Source organism: Mycteria americana, chromosome 20 (genome assembly GCF_035582795.1).
Source record: "Mycteria americana isolate JAX WOST 10 ecotype Jacksonville Zoo and Gardens chromosome 20, USCA_MyAme_1.0, whole genome shotgun sequence".
Lineage (NCBI taxonomy): Eukaryota > Metazoa > Chordata > Aves > Ciconiiformes > Ciconiidae > Mycteria > Mycteria americana.
Genome location: NC_134384.1, coordinates 7156509 through 7180426, shown reverse-complemented (window position 1 = coordinate 7180426; position 23918 = coordinate 7156509). Strand labels below are relative to the sequence as shown.

The 23918-nt window shown below is 40.8% G+C and overlaps 1 protein-coding gene across 2 annotated transcripts in view; it reads left to right on the top strand.

The window, feature by feature from the left end:
- Window positions 1–23918, top strand: part of LZTR1 (leucine zipper like post translational regulator 1) — a 37263-nt gene that overhangs the window by 7373 nt on the left and 5972 nt on the right. Inside the window, exons 10-19 of one of the 2 annotated variants that reach the window (XM_075521876.1) lie at window positions 6261–6284; window positions 9084–9208; window positions 10566–10569; window positions 14816–14926; window positions 15745–15837; window positions 16776–16871; window positions 17962–18145; window positions 19968–20137; window positions 22024–22180; window positions 23652–23778. In XM_075521876.1, coding sequence (XP_075377991.1) covers window positions 6261–6284; window positions 9084–9208; window positions 10566–10569; window positions 14816–14926; window positions 15745–15837; window positions 16776–16871; window positions 17962–18145; window positions 19968–20137; window positions 22024–22180; window positions 23652–23778 — 1091 coding nt within the window. The remainder of the gene's footprint in view (window positions 1–6260; window positions 6285–9083; window positions 9209–10565; window positions 10570–14815; window positions 14927–15744; window positions 15838–16775; window positions 16872–17961; window positions 18146–19967; window positions 20138–22023; window positions 22181–23651; window positions 23779–23918) is intronic. The other variant, XM_075521875.1, reaches the window with a different exon arrangement.

Here is a 23918-nt window from a genome sequence, read left to right as displayed (position 1 = left end):
CCTTTTAGGTCAAGTGTAAAATGTTTGCTTATAAAGGTATGACTGTAAAATAATAATAGAGATCATAGTGAGGCCTAGAAATGTCTCTTTTGAACATATTGGCATTAATAAGATATATAAATTAAAAAACGTAGGTTCTTTATGTGAACATAAAAAGACAGTAGACCACCAAGGGCCAAGTAAACACCCCAAAGGAGAAAATGTTAAAAAAAAAAAAAATGCTGAACATGTTAATATGTTTGTTTTGGGCTACTCATTACAATGCAGTGATTGTGTGATAAAATGTTAATTTATTTTCATAGTGCACTCATAGATGCTGTCTCTGGGATAACCTGGTATTTCAGGCTGAAGTGCTGAAGGTTCGCATGGTTTCAGTATGCGTGTCAGTTCACGTTTCAGTAAATGTGGTTTCAGTGGCCTCTGATCATTTCATTCCCAGAATGCACAAAAAAGTAGGTTTCTTGAAGCCTGTACTCATATGCGTATGTCCTGGATTTAGAATGGTTACGTTGACTGTGTTCGTTAATTTTAATAGATTTGACCTTAAGCCATGTTAAAATACTTCAGCTGATTTTAGAGTGTGTTAGCTGATCTGCGGGGAGGAAATACTTGATGTTTCTGTGCTGTATAGAGAACTGTAGAGATTAAGGTTACACCTTAAAGAGCTTAATATTAGAAGCATTAGGATCGAATGCAGATTTACTAATTTTGCCAGAATTGGTGTGACAGAGGTGCTCACACCCTTGACCATTGCACTGTATTTTAGTTTGTTGGCAAAGACATACAACTTGGTATTTGATGAACAGGAAAATACCACTTACCGACTGCTGTTAAATTAATGCCTGTGGGCCTCATTTTGAAAAATTATTTGACCAAAGTATTTCATGGTATTTCATGAAATTAATAAAACTGCATCTCCAACTTTTTAAAGATACAGTTGCCTTCAGGAACGTAGATCCCGTTCTGTTCTACCAATGTTACCAGTTGACACTTAAGGCTTCCTCAGTCATTGGTTCTTCGTGATACGATCGCTTATTGCTTTCAGGAGCAAAAGTGCTCCTGACGGTGTTATAAAACAGCATTAGTACCTGACTTATCCCCTGCAAAATTTCACTTCAAATTTCTCTTTTCTTGGGCTGTCTGTAATCCCAGGCAGATATCTGTCTGTTAGTTGCATGTGTTGTATTTTGAAGTTTCTTCCACAGTTACGGCATCTAGAGACTAATTTAATAGAAATAGGAAGTGAGATCGAAGCACTGTTGAAACACACGATAGTAAATTTTCTTAAAGACTGATTAACCGCAAGATCTGAGAGATTTTGGCGTTTTAAGTAAGTTTTAAATTATTTTGTGTGTTCTGGAGTGATAACTAGGTCATTTCTCAGAATTGTTTTCTTGAAGTTTCTATGAGCTTTTGGCAAAGACTTTTAACAGTGGCAGTGAATCTCTAATACCATACTATTCCCAGGCCACTCTGAACTTGAAATTTCCTTTCTTATCCATATCTGAGAACAAAATTATTCACATTAAGTTGAAACAAAGTAGAAGATGATGGGCGCAATGCTATCTCAGCACTTGAAGAATTCTGCTTGTGTGTGAAGTGGTGGTGACCTCCGTTACTGTGCAGCAGAATAATCTATCTTGGCTTTTGATAGAGTTGGGTTTTTTTTTCTTTTTCTAATGGATGGATTGTGTGGCATATGTTCTTGTATTTTTCTGTGTTACATGATCTTAGAAATGCTGCATTACAGCTTTGCTTATCAGCACTATAGCTAGGTTAACTTTCATACTTACCGTCATGTGATGCATTTCCTTAATTCTTTCTTCTTTTGGACGTTTAGCATTGAGTGGGTAAAGCCTCCAGAGTGCAAAATAAGAAGGTTTGGTGCTGATTTAGCTATTAATTCAGTAGTGATTTTTACAGTGCTTTGCAAAAGAGGTTTCTTATGCTGAAGGAGAGTGACTGCTGCCATTCCAGTCCTTCTCGTTCTCTGAACTAAGACTAAGCCAGCCCTGAGAAGCTTTTCAGAGTGATCCAGGTAGTGATTTGGACTTTTCAGGTCTACGCATGCCAGTAATAGAAACAGACTGTCAGTCGGAAATAGTATTTGTCCCCGCTACCCTGTTATGGGCAACGTGGAAGGTGACAAGTCACATGAGACTGAGGAATCTCGAAGTTTTTACCCGCAGAAGGTGGCACAATATGAGCATTAATAACAGTGGTGCAGGGTGAGTTCCAGGAAAGTTGTAGAAGCAGTTATTGAGGACAAGCAGCAATCAAGTATCAGGCGCTGTAGGTGCACTGAGACAGTCTTGCATTTTCTGCGTGTTAGGTAAACAGGTAGACCAAAAACTGGAAACAAGTCTGGCGATGGACCTGTTCTAGTTCTCTGTCCAGGTCTCTTGAAGTTGTTGACAGTGCCTTGCTGTGCCATGGAGGATGGGAAAACAGCTTAATAAGTAGAAGAGGGGAAGCTAAAGTGGAGCAGGTCAGTACTTCAAAAATAAACCAGGAACTCCTATTTTATACTTTTAAGATGTCTCCAAAATGAAAATCAAGACATGCTTTCTGAACCACACAATTGCGATCCATAGCTCCTTATACCTTCGTCTTGATGCTATAATATATGTACATATATATTTTACAGAGCACACAGAGCTGTTCTCCATCTTTACTGTTAGATGATCTTCACAGTTAGGGGTTCTACTTTTCTAAGGCAGCTGGAGGGATATCACATCTGAGTCCATCCCTGCCTGCATAACACTGCCAAAGCTTCCTGAGGTGCTGGGCTTCCTTTATACGGGGCTATCAGAGGATTCTGAAATAATTTAAATATATTTTCCTATTTCTTTATTATTCTCTCAAGTTTTCCTATTGAACTCAAAATATCCTTGGCTTTCTGAAGAAGGTTGGAACACCATAAAAAATCAGCAGGCAATGAGAGGGAAAATGCCCCATCTTGAACAGTTGCTTGCCAGCAGACAGACAGACAGACAGACGCGTGCACACAGCGGTTGTGGTTTGTGCTACAGCAGAGGAGAGTATTGCAGGGAATGGCAGAGGAGCTCAAGGTCTGGGAGGGGTGCACATCCATTTGTGGACGCAGTCACACAGAGTCAAAAGTGATGTCTGGAAACAGCCACTGCCTCAGAGGACAAGGTGTTGTAGGAAGAGGAAGAAAATTCTCCTTCCTTGCCACGCTTAGAGAAGGTCACTGCATGGGATAGTTAAAATGTCTGTGGATCGCTCCCCTGTTACCAGGCAAATTACCATCCAACTCCCCAGTGACTGCAGCTACTAGCGAGCAATCTGTCTTTCCTGAAGTTACAAGAGAAATCTTTAAAACATGGCCTGTGAAATATTTTAGTCTCACAATTAGGCCTTTCAAAGCCAAGAGCAATAAAAATTTCTGACTTTCAAAGCTCTTAATTTTTCTTTTAATAAGCAAAAAGGGAGGTTAATGTGTTGGTAACCTTCTCTGGCTTACTTTGAGGCACAGTTCTGGATTTCTTCAGATGGATTACAGTGACGTGGTTTGTGGGCAGCTAAGAAGGATTAAAGGACTTACTCATCCTACTGTGGATGAGTCTGCCACGGTCTCCCTGTGCAGAGATCAGTTACACCCGTTGAGGTATCTTCAGGCAAAAGAAACATGTTATTATGTGAACAAAACCCTGAATTCCTGCAGTGAGGCCCCTAACAAGATCTGCCTTCAGATGTGGTAAGTGTAGTTGTCAGGGTACCGTGTTCTGCTAGAAGAGATAAAATTTAGCATTTCACAGTCCAAAGAGAGAAGACTGATACTTTTCATGTTTATAAATAATATGTAGTGTTCAGACTTGCATCCTGTTTAGAAAATATTTTTTTAAAATTTAGGATTTTCATACCAGTGACCTTTTCAAGTTTGTGCTCAGTAAGCTGGAGAGAGACATCTTGAAAATGTTAGTATTTATAAAAACCTGGTTATCAGAGTAACTGTAGTTAAAATTGTTGCACAGCTCAATTTCTGTTTGTCAAGTCTATGTTAACATCCTTTATTACATGCTTTTACAGAATTCTCCCAGAGAGAGCAAAATGCAGGCATATGTGGATGATAGGCAGAAGGAATATATTTCTGTAGCTCACTTACCAGTAAGAAATCAGAACAATACAGTATTAACATGACTCACGTTAAATGGGTATAAAGTTGGATAACTGAAAGATGTGAAATATGGTTTTGAATGAGGAGTAATTACTCTGCTTAGGTCCTTTAGAGACTGGTTCTTGTTGTTGCATTGCTGTAAACTTTTGTCAACGACCTTGAAAGAAAACAGAAAATCACAGCTTTCCCCTAATATTTACTAATTGTCCAGAGTTTTGCCAATTAATGATTAAAATAACAGTCCACTCAGAGTGATTTGGATTTCTTCTTAAGGTCGGCCCAAACAATACTTATTTCAGTATGTATGTAAAGTATTACATCTGAGAACAGGCTGTGTGGTCTCTGTTAATAGTTTCCCTTACAGTATCCCTGGAAACAATGACTTAAAAACTTTAGTCATTGTGGGTAGCTGAGATAAGCTCCCTGTAATGGCAAATGGCTGGAAGTGCTGATGATATTCTTGGCTCCAGAAGCTGACTGAGGGTAGTATCATTTAGTAACATAAATACATTACCCCTGTGTTTATTAGATAGATCTTCCAGTATAATCTCACCGTCTTGTGTTCACAAATCAAGAAGGTTATTCAGAGAAGAAATCTGAAAATTATTAAAGACTGAGAAACACAGTGACCAGCTGTGAAGTGTAGTCTCTTTTCAGGAAGGTTTAGGAAATTAATTCTTCACTGGGCTACCTGGGGAACAGAGGCTTTTTAATCTATTGGTAAAAGATAAAGCAAGATCCTGTGGCTTAAAGTTGAAACTAGAAATACTCAGACTAAAAAAGAAAAGGAAGTGAAAGTTTACAAATTGTAAAGAATGAGGGTAATGATTCATTGGAACATTTTATCAGAGCTTTTTAGTAGATTATTCACTACTTCTAAACCAGAATTTGGTATTTTCTGAAAAGAAAGTTTTCCTAAAAGAAGGGTTCCATTTCAGTACTACTTCAAGGAAGTCTTGTAGGTTGTTTTATGCAGGAAGTCAGATTAAGATCCCAGAAGTGCTGTTATAGTAATTTGATTTTTGAATACACACCACGGTGCCAAAAAGAAGCAAATGGTTGGTCACCTGATTTTTGTCATCTGTTGTTAGATTGCAGATCCTTTGAGACACGTTCATTGGATTTGGCAATACTTGCTCTTTAAACTGTGCCTAATCCTCTGTGATGAATTACACATTAACACTACTTTTGAAATTTGCAACTGATATATTAAAATCATTTTAAAGGAAAGAGAGTTTACTATTAATACAGTAATCTGTAAATAAGTTACAGATTGTCTTATATTCTGACTTTTGCAGTGATAACAGCACGTGTTTGAATGTCACTGTTAAAGAATTAACCTCCCTGTTTCCATGCTGTATTCTCCAGTGAATGTCAGATGGAAAACATCTCATGTTCAGTGTAGAGCGGAATATCAAATGATGTCCACTGTCCCATCCCCTATTACTTATCACATCCAGAACTGCAAAATCTCTAGAAGAGCTGATATCACAGCAAGCTTACTCATATTCATGACTTTGCTTTTGTACCTAGTGATTTATCCTGTGTTGTAGGTTTTTTCATCACAGTCTTCAACTTTCTATCTTCCACCACAATCCATGACAATCCCTCTTCTGTATTAACTGCTTTGTATGAGGAAGTGGTACTTACTGAGGTGATCCTCTGCTTTACACCATTGTTAAGCTATAATAGATGAATTTATATTGGCAATGCAGTTACGATGATCTCAATAAATACATTGCAGACAAAATGTTTTCGACTTGCTAACAGTAGTGCGATGTTGAAGATTCCATGAGAAGTCTTGAGAAGTCTCTACCACTGGAAGTCTTTAAGAACAGGCTAGATGAACCTCTCTCAGGAATGAAATCGATATTGTTGACGCTACTTGGGGCAGAGGAATGGAAATAGCCTTCAATGAGGTCCCTTCCAGATATCCGTGATAGATTTTTAATTCCCTCTCTTCCTGTATGGTACAATCCGGAAAATAAGAGGGAAAAAGGAAGGGCTAAATTTCCATCTTAGACATAAATTAAATTTCCATCACAGCAGAAGCTAGGCTGGGCTTCCAGACCTGGAGTATGTCAAAGAATAGGAGGAAGTCTTACAGTCACAAAAGCAGGTAGGTTGGAAAGAACCTCCAGAGGTCTCGAGTCTAACCTCGTGCTCAAAGCAGGTCTCGTTAGGGCAGGTTGCTCAGGGTCTTGTCCAGTCCATTTCTGTGTATTTCTAAGGCTAGAGATCCAACAGCCTCTCCTGGCTCCTCTTCCAGTGTTTGTCCGCTGTCATGGTAAAGGATATCTTCCCTTCATACTGAATCAGAATTTCCTGTGCTCTAACTTGTGTCTGTTGCCTCCTGTCTTTCCACTGGGCACCTCTCAGACGAGTGGCTCTGTCTTCTCTGCACTCCTCCTGTAGGTAGTTTTAGACAGTAAGATATCTCCTTTGCCTTTTCTTCTGTCATGCATCATGTGCTCCAGGCCCTGATCATCTTGGTGGCCCTGCACTGGAATTGTTCCAGTAGGTCAACGCCTTTCTTGTACTGGGGAGCCCACAACTGGGCAGAGTACTTCAGATGTGGTCTTACAAGTGCTGAACAGAGGAGGAAAAATCCCTTCCCTCAGCCTGCTGGCTACACGCTTGCTGGTACAGCTGAGGATGCGGTTGGCCTTACTGCAGGATAACAATGCTGACTTCTGTTGATCTTTGATTGCTGATCTTTGTTGTCCACCAGGACTCCCAGGTTTTTATCTTAAGAGCTGCTTTCTAGACATCCAGTCCCCAGCCTGTATCATTGCAAGGAATTACTCTGTCCATTTGCCTTGGCTGAACTTGAGGTACCCATCAGCCCATTTTTCCAGCCTAGATAAGTCCTTTTGAATAGCAGCCTCCAGCATTTCAACCACTCCAGACAATTTGGTATCAACCACAGGCTTGCTGAGAACGCAGTGCCCTCCTCTAATCTTGTGAAGCCATTCAGCATTTCGTAGGAGAGGATCAGGTTAGTCAGGAAAAATTTACCCTTGGTAAATCCTTGCTGACTGTTCCCAGTCACCTCCTTCATGTGGTGGAAGTAGCTTCCGGGAGGTTTTGCTCCATAACCTTGTTGGGACAGAGGTGTGGTTGGCTGGCCTATGGTTAACTGGATGATGCTCCTTACAGGTGAAGGAAACCTTTGCCCAAGCTGTGTTCCTAGGTTCATATCATGCCAAATTTTTACAAGTAATAGGTGCTTCATGGATTATAAACAGCACTTCCTTTACTCTCAGGTACCTACAGCCATAAGCTAGGATAGATGAGTCCATCGCCATAATCTGCGAGGAATCACTGTCTAAGGAAAGGCATAACAAAGCCCTTCAGCATTCGCCTTCTCCTTCTTTGTTCATTTGCAGAGCTCTGTGTCTTGGAGTTCACTCTAAAATGAGTCTGTTCCAATTTTGTCTGAAAAGCATATAGATTTTCTGCACCCAGCATGTGAAAACATTTTAAATCCTTAAACCTCCTTGAACCTAACAAATATCCAAAGCTCTGTCTGCCCATCTGTTTGAGTTTTATGCTGTTGCCTGGTACGATAGTGTAGTAGCATCTCTTGAGTATAAACAGCTACCAGTAGTGACATCTCATTTGTGCCTGCTGGAGCTTATGGTTTTCTTCCAGTCAGAGGAAAAATAGATTTTTTTTTTTTTTTTTACCTTTTAGTTTATGTTGATTCACCAGGTTTGTTTGTTGATGGCTTTAGGTCTTTTTATTTCATTTTGTCTTAGAGTTTTTAGTGGTATTGGAGGATAGAGAGGCTCATCAACGTTCCTAGATTGTGAAAGAGATCTGAGCGCATCTTCACTGGCTTTGGAGTTCAGTGCAGGAATCAGCTTCCTTCATACCTGCTCATTCATATATGAGGGTGAGGAGGGTTAAAATTTACGCAAATATATTTATTCTGTAAATATGAGAAGGATTCTGAGAAGCTGAGAGAATGAGAAAGAAGAGCCTTGAAACAACTGCAGTGGATTTGATTTTAGCTATTTCCTAATATTCCACATAGTGGTGAAATTTCAGTCTGAAAAAACACTGAAAACGTTAGAAATGCTTTGAGAAATAAAGAAGAGATAAAAGATAAACACTGAAAACAGCACAAGTAGTCACAGCCTGCAATAATAGTATAGCTAATATATTCTTCTTAGCCAAGAGAATGAATCTCACTATAAGCAAGTTACATTTTTGTAACTGACCCAGATCTCTTGACAGAGGTACAGAAGAGTTGCATCTGGACCATGAATAGGGCCGGCCGATGCTTGGCCCTCGAGGAGCGCATGGCTCTCTGGTGGAGCAGCAGCGGCTGGGTTAGCTCTGTGCACATGGCCTGTTGTCACGCTGTGGTGTAACCTATCAGCCGTAGAAAACGTTTTACTTCATCATCTTCCAAATGTGTTAGTCAGCTTTGACATAAGGTACAGGTTGTCTCTTGGTGGTGATCCATCCGCCCTGTTTTTTCATCAAGCCAAAACGTGGGACGTCTGTCTCAGGCTGCGAATAGCTGACAGATATTGCCTCTTTGCCACCTTTGTTCATGATCTGCATTCTTCCTACTTGCAGTAAACAAACCCCTCAGCTTCTCACGAACAACCATGGGAGGAAGAGGGCAGACAAAAAGCAATTAATGCTTAAGATTTTAATTGCGGTGTACCTCTGTCATTGCAAAAAACATAAGAAAACTACACGACTAATTTGTTAAATTGTTCAATCACAGTGATGGGCCCCAAACAAGATGGTGGTGCTGTCTCTGGACTGATTCTAAATGTTTTGGATACACAGGCACGACCTTTTGGAGCTTCAGCCACAGGGGGACTCCTGCTCCATGTCCAGTCTCTCATGCCTCCCATCTATACTTTTACACGCTATTGTTTTTAAATCTTGTAACCAAGTGTCTCATCCAGAAGTGGCTGAGAGAGTATCTGCCCCAGAAGAAGTTCCCTCCTTGCCCTCGGAAGAATGTGGTTTAAAAAAATCTTGGGATGTATTTGGTTTAGATTTTGGCATAACAACAGTTAACCACCCACAGCAGACTCAGAGGTAAATAAAGAAACAACTTGGAAGTGAAAAAGCTTCAAAAATGCAAATTAAATTTATTCCAGGAGAGAGAAATAAATTCCAGCCTTGTATATACTTTTTCTCCTCCACTCCTTTTTTCTCTCCTTGAAATTTATCTTGAGCCATTTCAGCTTAAGCTGTAATCTAAGAACCATTTAAGCCTTGGCTCTGCACATGAGAGTTCTAAATTGCAGAGAAAACTAGTATTGACCCCTGAGTGGAAACTATTCATTTGAATTAATTTTACTTCTACATTGATTCAACTTAATTTATTAAAGACTTCAAGTGAAGCTTAATGTATTCCTGGTGAGGTTAAAATTTAAATCAATGAGTTTATGTAGGGGTTTGCACAGGTTTAACTAAGTTTATTTTAAAGTATGTGGAATCAGCCCCAGAGATGATGCTCAGGGCTGTAATCTCAACTGTTTGAATGATAGCTAGGCGCTCTAGCACAGGGAGAAGCAACACTGACGCACAGCTTTGTAAGTCAAATCAGAACCTGACGAGCATCACAGGACAAACTCAATTTGTGCTGTCTAGACAGGATAAGGAGTGAGTTTTGAGCACAATAAATGCAAAAAAAAAAAAAAAACCCACCAAACTTCTGAAATACTTGAATTTTGAAAATGCTGGCTTAAATGTGGAAAGGTATGCTGAAAGGGAAGCAAAGGTGACTGATGAGATCTGCTTTTGAAAGCAAAGATTCCAGCTTGAAGAGCCTCAGATTGCAAATCTCATTAACCTTAAATAGGGAAGACACTTCAACAGATGAAACAGGGCAGGGCATCTCGGAGAGGGGTGCCAGCCAGATCATCAGAGGTGTCAGGATTGAATCTAAAATTCTTTTTGTCAGGCATTGCTAATGAGGTAAGGAGATCACATTGATTGAGAGATAAGTGTAGGATCCAGAGCTGACAAATACAGTCAGACAGGCAGCGCATCTTAGGCTGTGATTTTTAGCATTCTTGTGTGCACTGAGAGTGAGAAGGACAATAGCCCTTTGGATTCACACATGATGATTTGGAGTTGCGCCAGAGAAACCCTTACTGAAATTACAGTTATTGCTAATCAAAAGTATAGTTTTGCACAGATTATCTCACCTGCCAGTCTCAAGTTACGTTTGCACAGTGCTGGTTTTAGGTAGCAGTTTTTATTGTACCAGGAGGACTTTACTGGTAGGTATACTGGTATGCCTTTGTTGTGAAGCATACCTAAACACAGGCCTGGCTCTATGGTGTAACGGCTCTGTTTATCACTATAATCCTGAGTGCAATTCTCACCTTGTTGTCTGGAGTATTTACACTAAGGTACATCAGGGAAGGGTTGCCATCATCTGAAGAGAAGTGAAGGTGTGGGAGGAAACGTCTGGTGGACAACAGGATTGGGAAAGCTCTTGCTCTCCCAATCCCTTGTGAAAACAGCCCTTCTCAGCTACCTCTACACAAACACAAGTGGCTTAGGAGACAGGAGGAATTAGAAGGTCATGCACAGTTGCAGAGCTATGACCCTGTTGGACATGGTGAGATAGGTCACACGACCAGAAAGACAGGCTGGGAAGGTGAGGAGAAGGGGTTGTGCTCCATGCAAAGCTTTGCCTTGGGATGGGTCGTGAGCCAGTTGGGAGCTCATGGGTAAGGGTCAAATGATAGACCAACATGGATGACACTGGAAAGATTTTAGCTTCAAGTGAAACAATAAGCAGCAGGAAGAGAGTGCTGACTTTTAGCAATTTAGAACATGGCCAAGTCTAAACGGAGTTGCATGGGACTGCAAAGGGACAGTGGTCTTACCAGCAGGACTTTGGAACTTGACAAGGTGAAACACTGGGAGAAAAGAGGGCGAGAGGACATCAGAAGAAAATTGTCCAAATAAACCACTGACAGATTCATAGCATAAAGTATATGTTCATTACCTGGCAGCTCTTAAGCAGAAATCTGCCCTTCTCCATATCGGATTCAGAGCCCTAGCAGCTGGACTTAGAATGCAGAAAGTACCAGAATAACTTTAAAATGTTAGGCAGCTGAAAGATATCCTGCAGACTGTGCATGTGCTGTTAGTCTACTGTAGTCTTTCTTTATGATCTCAGAAAATTAATACAATTTCTTTGAGCCTCTTCGCCAACTGTAAAATGAGGATGACCAACACATTCATATGTCACAAGCAGCATGTGGGACAGTTGGTTAGACTGTGCTTGTAAAAGACAGAAGTTAGGATAAATGTGTTACATTGCAAAACGAAGGCTTAGTTTCACATTCGCCCTACTCTGACTTTGTTCCTCTGAATGCAGGAGTTCCTGACTGTAACCTTGGCTTATAGTGCTGTGAGCAGGGAGTCACTCACAAGTGATAGACTCGTTGTCTAAGGCAGTTCTAATAAACTGCAACTAGTAATAACCTTTTACTTGTGCAGATGGATGGAGTACAAATATGTGGACCAGTGGGAGAATTCCTAGGAAAGCTGTAAGAGCAATTGGCAAGTATGACCCCATTGAAAAGTTGAAAGAGCTGGAGATGCCTAGTTTCTGGTGGGTAGGACAAGAGTTAATGTGATTAATGCTTAAATTGCAGCAAGGAAGATTCAGCCCAAGTACTAGGAATAGCTTGAAGAGGAAGAAACATGGTGCACCTTTTTCTACTTACACAATTATTTGTAGTAAAATGATTGTGTGTTGAAAATCAGGGTTTCTGTACTCTTACTGGGGCATGGGATCCAGTGGCTGCAACACTGTAGTGCTTGATATTGGCCTTTCAGGTTTTAGACAGATTTGCTCTATTATAGACTGTGATTATTGTCCCAACTTTGCATGAACTGACTTTCTTGGGGTTTTATCAAATCAGATTTGACTGTGTGCACTAGTACAAGTACTAGTACAAGTACTTACTTCATATCTGTTCCATATAAACTGTACCTGGGTTGAGCATATTCAGCAGCTGGATTTAGCATCTTGGGAGGTCTCCCAACAAAAAATTCAAGATAGGGCAAGGCTTTGGCATCTGGCATTGGTGGATGAGGAACATGGAGCCCAGCACGTCTCTCTCCACATGTTTATGCTCCTGAGCTCTGTTAACCTTTTATTTATTTTGCCCTGAATATTTTCTTCTTGAGGACCGAGCTCCTTTGGTTTGCACTGGGCCAATTTTTTTCTCTGGCCAAAGCCTTGGTCCTGGGAGGGCAGAGTGTTGTTCTCCTTGAAGGTGGCATCAGTATCTCACTGCTTGGCAGAGTTGCTATCACTGTGTGAGGGTTTGTGCTGGCTTGGATTCTGCTATTCTGATTCAGCAAAACAAATACACTGAAACCCTCAGCTGCACGATGTTTTGATAAACTGTATATGGCCTTCCTTTTTCTGGGCTGTCCTTTCATATTTTACATTTCTTTACATGTATTTAAAAAGTAGGGTTGTTTGCTTAAGTTACTAGTCAGTGGCAAAGCTCTGGTTCCTTGACCACTCTGGTACCAACCATTACAAATTAAAAATCGTTATAATGTTCCTTACAGATCATTTGAGTTAAATATGATGTGACTAGCAAGTACGGTGTTATTTGGTTAAATATTCAGTTGATTCATGTTTCCTTTCTGGCACCAATTGTGAAAATGCTGTAAGTTTTTTTGGTTGAAAAAACTGTGGTTGTTAAATACAATGGCTGCTTTTTTAAAAGCAACTACTAGGGAATATTGAGAATTATTTCAATTAAAAACAAAGCTAAAGTATTATTTATTAAAAAAAAAAAAAGGCAGGGAAAATGACCTGAATAAGTATAAACCAGGTGGCCTGCATTTGATCTCTGACAGAATAATTCTTTTTTTGTTGTTTTTGGTTGGAGAGTCAGTTGTAAGAAAGATATTACAATACAGCTAATATCAGCCCATCTAGTAGTGTGGAAATAGGTCTTGGCAAGCAAACTTCATATTTTGGGATGAGGTTGGAGGTCCAGTTGATAAAGGTCACTGATGCATTTTTAAACTACTATAATATGTTTGATTTTTTCAGTCAGTACATCTTAATTAATGAGATTACTACTAAGAATGAATAGAGGCCATATAAAATAGATTATATTTGACAGTAATCTCATCCTCTTTTGGAAGGGTATCGAACAGGGGCCCAGCAGGAATGTACTAATAGATCAATATTACTCCATAATCTTCCCATCACAGTATTTATTAGCACCAAGTTTAAAGTTTCTTTGATAAAGTATCCATGAAGTATGCTGGAGACAGAAGGTATCTTGTTTATCCAGAGGAATCTGGATTGCTTGATAAACTGGCGCAGACGAACATGCATTTTAAGGTGACCAAATCTGTGGTTTGTACATCTGAGGAAAGAAAAAAAACCAAACAGGTCCTAGTTACTGCATGGGGGATTGTATCCTTAAAAGCTGTAGTTTGAAGAAAAGGAAAAGTCATGGAAAGTCTGGTGAGTAACAAGCTAAATGAGACCGTTGTGTGATGCTGTGGTAAAAGGGATAATTCGGTGGTAATGAAAAATGCCAGTCAGCATGGTTTCCTGGAAAATATGTCTCTCCAGATAAACATAATCTTGTTTCGTGTCTGAGTTTACTTGAGTGGAGTCTATAAATATGTATGAGACGAGAAGATTTCTTACACCAGAGGGCTTTTTATTTTGTAGGCAAAGATTTAATGAGATTTGCTGCCTGGAAGACAAAACAAGCCTGATCAAACTAGGAAAAAAAATAAAGTTACTATCACCACTTGAAGACTTTTTGTGAGATATCCCAGTGAGATGTGCTAATTGGATCAGATACCTTTTGTGTAACCTCAGGAGAAACGGGTAAAAATGATGTGGTCTGTCCTGTGCAGGAGGGTCACTGTGGCTTTGACTTGCAGTGACTCCTTCCCGCTTCAAAAATCGTCTGATTTTGCAATTCCAAGGTGAAGTGTGTGTTGCATGGGAGTGTGCGATCCCTCGGTCCTATAAATAGCTGGGGCTTCGTGCAGCATGGGGTGGCTTTATTTTCTGTGGAGCTGGCATGATGGAGAAAGGAGACTTGACTCTGTGGTTCCAGCTCTGTAAACGTCTCCAACTTTGGGCTTCTGTGCAGAACCTGGCATTGCTGGAGTGGCTCGTTAGCCAGATGGTTCAGCCCCAGCAAGCTATGGGGAAGGCATGCTTTTACAGGCCTGGAGTTCAGTATCCTGCTGGGATAGATGATCATTTACCTTTCAAGTTCCCAACAATATTCAGAATAAGCTTTGAGCTTGTATAGTGATCACATTTGCAGAATCTGGTTATTTCTAGAAGTGCGTTTTATTAGCTTTGAGTCTGAGTTTGGTAAATGATATATTTTGTAACTTTCATGATGTGTAGAGCCCTGTGTACATACCATTCTGATTAGAAGGTGCAATGAATACGTGATTTTAAATGTGACTGGAAAGTATGTTCTAGGTACACTAGGAAACAATCCTAAAATATAATAAATGTCAGTCTTGGGACGCAAGAGTTTGTGTCACTTCAGACTACATTGATTTTCCCTTCTGACTGTTGATCCATTGCAGGCCCATTTTCTTGGGAGAAAAAAAAAAGATGCTTTTATTTATTCCCTCACCTATTTTGTCCTTTTCTTTCCCTAGTTACCCAGTGGGAGACTCTTCCACGCTGCAGCTGTTATCTCAGATGCTATGTACATCTTCGGTGGCACAGTGGACAATAACATTAGAAGTGGAGAAATGTACAGGTTCCAGGTAATTCACTGATAAACGTACTCAAACATCCACACCAGTTCTGCGGGAATCCTTCTGGCTGTCTCCAGACGTGGCGGAGTTTCTGTTTTGGCTTGCTGTGAGCTTGATGGCTTTTGTTTCGCATTCTTCCTGCAGGAAGCCTTTGCATTTCAGATTCAGCTGCCAAAGATTAATGTATACCTGTAAAATCTTTTGAGATATGTTATCTGGACAGACCTTTTGGTAAGGCCAAGCTCTCCAGTGCCTTCTAAAGTCCTAACAGAGATCATGACAACTTATTTTGACAAATTATTGAAAAGTGTATCAGGCAGGATTTGCCAGGATGTTTAACTGAAAATTGGCTGTTCCTCTTCATGTACTGTCAGGTTGAGAGTCCCTGGGTCAGAGCATTTTGTATTGAAGTTTTATCTTCATACAGCACTTCCACTCCCACCCCCCAGTAGCTATGGGAATTTTAAATTTCAAGATACTCACACCAGGTCAAATCCCCCCTATGCTCAAGTTTATTTTTATTGCGTGGGACCCTCAGACAAGTCCTGAGAGCAGATGAGGCTCCGAGCCACCAAACTCTAAAATCTGCAAGTAGTGATGAGAGACGTTTCTTGCACGTTAATCTGTTACCTTCATTACCCTCACCATAGAGGAAGCCCTTGCATATGTTTGGTTTGGTTGTTATTTTCTACTTTATATACTACATTGAGGTCAAGTTAATAAGAAAATCCAGTGATAGTGTGTATAACTACAGTGCTTTTGGATATAGCCATTTGAAAGAAATTCTGTCTTCTGTGGGGTTTTTTTTTTGGTTTTTTTTTTTTTAGTTTTCTTGCTACCCTAAATGCACTCTACATGAAGATTATGGAAGGCTGTGGGAAAACAGGCAGTTCAGTGACTTGGAGTTTGTTTTGGGAGAGGTGAGTAGAATTTATTGAAAAGGTGCCAAAAGGGGTGTTACTGCGTGTGTAGCATGTTTGCTGGGAAAAATCAAATTGTACGATGATTGTGCCAGAAACCCTGGGAATGAAGTTTTAAGAGCAGTGTCACTGGTGAAAATTATGTCTGTCTGGTTTCATAAGTTCCACTAATCCAGATAAATTTATAAAGCTGCAAAGGAGAAGAAACTTTTAAACTGAGATGATCTGTGGATGATTGAGACATAACCCGAATTTATCAGAGCACATTATATATAGTTGCAATATGAAAATGATACTAATGACCTCTGTACTGTGAGGTCCCAACTGTCTCCTGGAGAAAGCAGGTCAGTGGTTTGCAGATCCATGTATCATTTCAAGAGCCATTTTTAATTACTGAAATAAAATAGAATGAGAAAAAGCAGCACAGGGGAACGATTCTCTAGTAATGAAAACAATTACAGAATTTTAAAAAGAACATGTTTTCTGAAGAAAAACATGAGAAATTTGGACTTACCTGCATTTCTTTTGCAAAAGAAAAAAAGTTAGAAAAGACTTTGCAGAGATCACATGACAGATCCTCAACAACAGATGAAATAGATTGTGAAGAACAAACATACTGTTGTTTTGAAAAGAGAAAATTAAACGGAAAGTCAGATGCAACAATAAGGAGGAATATCTGTGACGCTGAACCTACACAACAGCTTCCACTCAGTGAACGTAACAAAGACTCTTTCCAAATGGTGTTTGCCTTTAGGGAAAATAGGTGTTGAATTTCATGTGAATGTGCAGAGCAGATGCAAGGTGGCCTTTGATTCTAACTTAAACTAAATGTATAGTAACCTGGAGTTCAGCCCAGGTTCTATGGCTTCTGCCATCTGCCACCACCATGTGATTTGGGAATAAAAGTTTAATATGTGTTATTCCTTTGTCTTTGACAGAAGGAAGAACGAGTCCGAGGGCACACTGCAATTGTTACAGCTCGCTGCAAGTGGCTGAAAAAGAAAATCATACAGGCAAGGGAGAGGTTGAAACAGGTGAGTATTTTAGAAAAGTAATCTTGCAGCAAGGTAATGCTTATTCTACCCAATTTTGGAAACAGGTTGTTAGGAAAAAGATAACATCTGCTGAGACAGATGTAGGACCAGAGCAGTATTTGATGCTGAGGTGCTCTTGGGTAACTAAAATAAAGAGGATAATTAGTATTAACACAGCCTGCTGGATGTATATCAGGCCAGGCGAGGAACGTAACATGGAGGAGCCAAAGTTAATCCAGTTATCTGGATTTGGCGGTATGGTTCTTGGGAGCTCTTGTAGCTGTCTAAGTTCTAATCTTGTGGAATACCCCTGGGGAGGTATGTGTACCCCTCCCTCTGGGGAGGGTAAAAGCTCTATGTCATCGGGGATGGCCTGCAAGATAGGACAGATTAGAGGGAAGGCAGTGTTAAGGTTTTGAGGCTGGCTCTGTTCCCTTTACCTTAGTATTTCCTGATTTTTTTCGAGAGTTGAAAGTCTGGTGCCTATGGTTCATTGTCTATTAATTTTAACTACTTACAGCTTTTCAGCAGCAAACATTTTATTGCTCTTGAGGAAGTGGTAGCACACAACCTGCAGTAAGACATATGGATGCCTCATTGCCCCTTAGTTAATTGCTTTGCCACCCCACAACCCTCTATCTTCACTGGAAAAGGCTGTAGGGAAAGGCTGTCAAAGTGAAACTTGAAAGTAACAGAGTGGCTTAAAATACTTCTGTGCAGCACTCTGACTTTGCAAGGCAGGGGTCTGTGGAACCTGCTCCTACATCTTCCTTCTCCAAGGAGAGATGCTGTTCCTGCTGAGAGCAGAAATGTGAACTCAGTGGAATTCATTCCTCCCTTTTTCTGAGGTCCTGCTTTTGAGCTTCATCCAGGAGCTCACATTTGTTCTGATCCATGTTTGTCACAGGATATGGAACAGTAAGTCTAAGACGTGAATTCCTTATTATCTTGGGGATAATCTTGAAGATAATGAGATCTTGGGTCTTGAAGATTGTGCAGTAAACGAGAAGGATCTTTTCTCTGGTTTGATAGTAACGTGTGTGAGCTGACACAGCCTTGTTGCCATGTTTGAGTGTTTTTTCTGTCTCAGAAATCAAAGCAAGATCTTGAAGATGAGGGACATGCGACATGTCAGAAGGATGGGATTGGTGGGAATGTCAAGTTGTGCCGCCTGCAGCCGCTGCTGGAAGTGCCCATCCGAGAGGCTGAGGCACAACCCTTCGAGGTGCTCATGCAGTTTCTGTATACGGATAAAATAAAATATCCTCGCAAAGGTAGGACAGCAGGATAAAAAAAATACTAGCAACTGGGGAGCAAACATTTATTTTGATACAGAGCAGGATCGAGCATTCGCAGATGATCAATCCTGCTCTGAGGGCTTAATTACTTACCTGAGATTAAAAAAAAAAGCAGATTTCTATCAAAGCATACTAACAGTGCTTTGTTTTTTCCTAATTCTTTTCAAACATCAGGACAAGCAGGTTCTTGATCTTTCCAAAAGGCATAAAAAAACCCCCACCAACCAACCAAAAATTTCATGGTATTTTGAACATTACAGCAACCTGCCTGGAAGGACCATGTATCCTGAGTTGGCTTATTTCCTTTTTCTGGTATTGTTTTGATCCGTTGCAAACTGAGCCCACACAGAAAGGCAGAGCAAGCCAGTATTTATCATCTCTTCAAAATGCCAATCCAAAGGAATGCCTCAGGAAAGGAATAATCCATTAGATGCGTTCATTGAAGATCCCCGAGTTAAGAACAGTTGGAGGCTGAGAGGTAATAGCCAGAGATCTCTCAGCTCCCACACAGCAAATCTAACTCATGGCCGCGTTTGAGTGATGAGGTCTGTTGGGCTGTGGGAGTCAGGCTGGATACCCAGGGGGAACTCCAGCTGCTGGGGCTGGGGAACCTGCAGCCACGTGGCACAGTCATTTAAAGTGAGGTATGTCTATCCTAATGCTGGAAGCTTTGCTTCAGTTTCAGTCCAGGATCTTTCCTTTCTGTAAAAGGTAATTCTTAGGAAAATAATCATTTGTATGCAGCTGTCCTAAGGCTTTCCCTGCGAGGTGGCATGTCTGAGAGCAAGCCTAATTAATGGGGATGAGGGAACCTTCTCATTGGTGTCTGTCAACATTGCCAGATTCTGCTCTCAGCAGGTTCACTGATCCTCAGCATGCTCATTGCCGGACAGGATCAGACCAAAGAAGGGGTTATCACACTGAACTCTCCCCTTTGTTACAGGCTTCCCAGGCAGCCTGCTACCCTTCTCCCCAGTCCATCAAACGTTCTCCCTGGTGCTTACCTGCCTGCTGGGATCCTCCAATGGCCCTGTCCCGACCATTTGTATTCCTAGTTGCTCCTCTCACTTCAGAGGGCAGCACCTTGGGGATCCATGCAGAGGCTGAGCTAGTAGAATCGGGCATGCTTATCAAGTGGGATTTTCCTGATTAGAAACAGGACATGCAAGAAGGCTTTTCTCTATCAAAAAGTAGTTACAGCAGATGGCCAGAGATCTCCTGTGAGGAAAGCAAAGGCTGTGGACAATTATTCCTTGAGTTGGTGTCCCAGTAGCCTCATCGCAGTGGCCTACAAGGGTCCTCCCCGCCCCTCTCTTACTTCAGCCCTCTCTTCTAGACCAGCCTTAGATCTGTACACACACAAGCACAGAGTGCCTTCATAAGGGTCTGTCAAAATCAGGGAGCTGATTGCTAACACTGCATAAAAACCAAGGACTTCAGCAGAGCTGTTAGCAGCTGAGGAAAATCAGGCTGCTAGCTTTGGAGCTTGTCAGTGTTTTTAGAGACTTCATTTTCTTTTGAGGGTTTTAAAAAATCATGATCCAGATTGTCACAAAATCTTTGTCCAAAAAATCTTTTGGGGTGGCCCTTTCATGCCTCAATTTTGAAACTCCTTTTTTTAGTATCAATCCAGATTTTGTCTAACCAGCAATGGAATTTTTTTCTCCATAAAAATACTCCAATCACTGCCCATTCTACCATTCCAAATGCTCAAGTTGATGTAGAAAGAAATACTTTGAGAAAAGTTTCTCTTTTTATTCTGTGAGCTCTCCAGCATTTTTATCTCTTGTAATTTCAGGTCATGTGCAGGATGTGTTACTTATTATGGATGTATACAAACTAGCCTTAAACTTCAAGCTCTCTCGACTGGAACAGCTCTGCCTTCAATATATTGAAGCATCGGTAGATCTGCAAAATGTGCTCATTGTGTGTGAAAATGCTAACAAGCTTCAGCTGGATCAGCTGAAGGTAATCACATTTTGCATACAAAGTAACTGATAAGAAATACAAAAAAATAAAATCTATGTAATTAATGCTTTCCAAAAGCTATCAGCTTTTGCAAATTCAGTTCTTTCCTATAATTATAGTTGCTTGAATTATGTTAGAGTGGATTGTCCTGCAGTTGCTCATGAATATTATGTAGGTTTTTTTCAATCGGTGTTTGATATTTTTGCCTGTCTGCCCTGTAGCTTGTAAAGGGCAGAGTGACTTTGGCTTTTCCTCAGTTCACTCTCACTGCAGCAAGATGGAACCAGTGCGTTTTCTGGTCCCACTGTTTTATACAGAGACTGCAAACAGGTTCTTTCACCTGGTCTGATGAAAAACTAAATTCTGTTCTCCTGCCTTTGATCTGAAAAACACTCTACTGAAAAATGTGTACAGAAAACAAAATGTGTCTGCGATTCTTTGTCTCTGTGCAGTGGGACAAGGGCTTTTAGGCATTTGCTAAAAGTCATGACAGAGTTGATACCTTCAGGCATCAGACCATGATTTGCTGTGATGGTCTGGTTCCCACCAACAGTGGCCAGAGCCGATTCTGCTTAAAGCTGCAGAGAAGAAGCTCCTCCACCCAAGTCCATGAGTCCAAGATCGTGCAATACCTATTTGAGGAGCCTGTGCACATCAGTTGGCCATATAGCTGACGGTTGCAAGCAGACAAACCAGTATGCACCAGCACTTCCTCAGGCACTCTTTATGCACTGGATTTAGGTGAAGAAAAGGCATCCAAGAGGACAGCAGCAGAGTCAGCAGCAAGTACGTAAATGCTGGCACAGTCTTTGGTGTATAGGACCATGATGCCATTAGCTGCCCAGAAGCTCAAGCAAGTACCTAGTGCCAGTAATTTCAGATCAGCCAGCTACCTCCACCTGACTTCACTACCAGCAGGGTGACAGGGGCTCTTCCACACAGCTCCATTTGGTCAGGATCACCTTGAGTTGGCATCCTGTCTTCTCAAGCACACGTTAGTCCTCGTGGGTAGGTGCCATCTGCAGAAGGCTGCTCTTTCTGGCATCCTAGTCATTGTTTAAAACATTTTACAGATGCGTCCTGGACAGATCCCTGTGGATCCCAGGTGAAATAACTTGGCAGAAAATGGACAATAGTAATTATTCTTTGGGTGAATTTTGTGCTCACCTTATGGTGAGCTGGTATAGATTATATTTTTGCTTTTGAAAGTGTTCTGAGGGAAAGCCTTGGTTCGCACCGGCAAATGAAGTGCCATTTTTTGTCCCTTTAACTGTTTAGCAGTAGGTCTGGTTCATTTGTCGCCTTTCCACCTTATTGATTTTTCTAGAAAGTTTGTCATACAGGAACCTACAGGAGCTCAAACACATCTACAGGAGCAGACTGTGCAGCCTTTACAGAAAAGGTTAAGGCAACATCCACACCAGGAAATCCTGCGAACTATTTGTACTCTTAATGTATAGTGTTAAGGGTTAAGATCTCTTCACCCTTCTAATTAACGTTTGGTATCTAATTGTATAAAGAATTATTATGAGATAGCAACCAGTCTTAGCTCTGTGAGGTTTTTGGCGTCTCCTGAGATTCCTATTTTAGAAATCTTCAGAGCAGCTAGATGGGAGACAATTAATCTTTTCCTTGTTATTATTTCTTAGTCAGGTTTTTCTAGATGCTTAGAGTTGTCCTGAATTTCCTGTTCAAGTAGGAGTCTAAAGTAGGAGTCACTTAGTAAGGAGATCATTGTTTGATAGTTCTAGCTGCAGGATCTATCTGGAGGATCGTAAGAAAATGATGGCTGTTTACACATGTAACATGGTAACATTTATGTGATGCTGTAAGATGACTTCGTACAGTAAACTGTAATTTTTTAATTAATATTGTGTTTTTTTAAGGAACATTGCCTGAACTTTGTGGTGAAGGAATCACATTTTAATCAGGTAATAATGATGAAGGAGTTTGAGCATCTTTCTTCATCCCTCATAGTGGAGATTGTACGGAGAAAACAGCAACCTCCTGTTCGAACACATTCTGATCAGCCGCTTGACATCGGTAATTTTATGCTTTATAAAGTTATTAGTTGTGCTGTTTTTGCATTGCTAATGGTTTGTTTAGTCTAGGAAACAGCCTAGGAAGTAGACCACTGCAGACCACCGATTCCCCGGTTGGTATAACTGTGCTTAGGCTGTTTCCCAGACTAAGACAGGGCATGCCGGTTCTTTTTCCAGTGAGCTTCAGTGAGAACATTATCCCCATCAAAATACATGAAAGGTTGTGTTGAATATAGTTGTATTCTTCTTGCAATGAAATATCCTGATTCTGTTCAGGGAGAGAAGAGGCAGAAGGAAGGCTATAAAGAATGATTCAAAGAAGAGGCAGTGGACTAGAAGGTAATAAAGCTGAGTGGGAGGGTTGGCCTGCTCATAGGTTTTCACCAAAGAAGGAGCAGGAGTAAGGAAGAAGATTGTGTGAGTAAGGCAATGCTGACAAGGTAGACCTTATTGTGAGAGAGAGAGGGAGAGGAAAAAAAAGGCATGGAAAAATTAATGAAGAAAAAGAAAAGTTAATGGAAGAAAGGAAAAGAAGATAGGGAGGAGAAGACTTTGAGAAGATAAATAACCTGTACTAATGGTCATGTCTTTAGTTTTCATTCTGTGATTGTGCTGGAAAGAGAAGATTTGATTTACAATTCTATTACAGAATTAATCAAGGACTGATTTGGGACTAGCTTATTCAAGACCTTATCATCCCAACACATGCAAAAAAAGCAATGTAATAATGAAATCTGCTGAGGCCACAAAATTCAGAAGCATTGCCAGTATTGATTTGGAATACTGCACAAAAAGAACTGGGGATTGGAGAAAACGGTGGGGAAGCCAGTCCTGGAAGGTCAAGTAGAAAGCCTTTGACTGGCATTTGTCCCAGGGAGAAGAGAGGTGCACCGTCCAGGAAGATGGCATAGCCAGCTTCTGTATCCAGAGCTGGAACAGTGCGAGAGACGCAAACATCAAAAAATTGAAAGATGAACTTTGAAAAGATGAGTGAATTTGGATCAGACTTGAATGTGCACTATTTCTCAGTTATTGAGTATTTTCAAAGGTTAATTAAGATGTTGGATAAAAGAAGCCTTCATTGAGGATTTGGGGGAGCTTTTCCATTAAGAGACAAAATTTTATATTCCTGGTGGTTGGAAATAATGAGAAGAAAAGAATGGGGAAAAATCACATTTCTTTATCTATAGAGAATACCTTTCAGTGTGGCCACTGCTGGTGTTTGCTGTCAGCAGTTTGAAAGCCGAGCTGCCAGGTTTGTTTCTGGGATGGGCAGTAGGTAATGGATTGCGATGGGGAAGGATGAAGCTCCTTTTGCTCCAAGAGGATGAGGAAAGGCCTGCCTCAAACTCACCCCAAGGGTCCCAAAGGAAAGAGGGGCTAGAGCCATGGCTTGGCCGTACATTAGTTTGATAGTACCTGGTCACCTGGAACTATTGTGTCTTTAACTATTTCATTACGTTAACTTTCAGGAACATCTTTAATTCAGGACATGAAGGCTTACCTAGAAGGAGCTGGGACTGAATTCTGTGATATCATCCTTCTCTTAGACGGCCACCCACGGCCAGCCCATAAAGCAATCCTAGCAGCCCGCTCCAGGTGAGTCGCTGTTTACTAAAACTATAACAAATGTAGAATTCAGTGCTGTGCAATCTGTGGGTCTCCTTGCTTTTTTGAGAAGACAGGGAGGAACTTTGTATCTGCATAAAATGTAAGATGCAGCTTTGCTCAATGAGTGT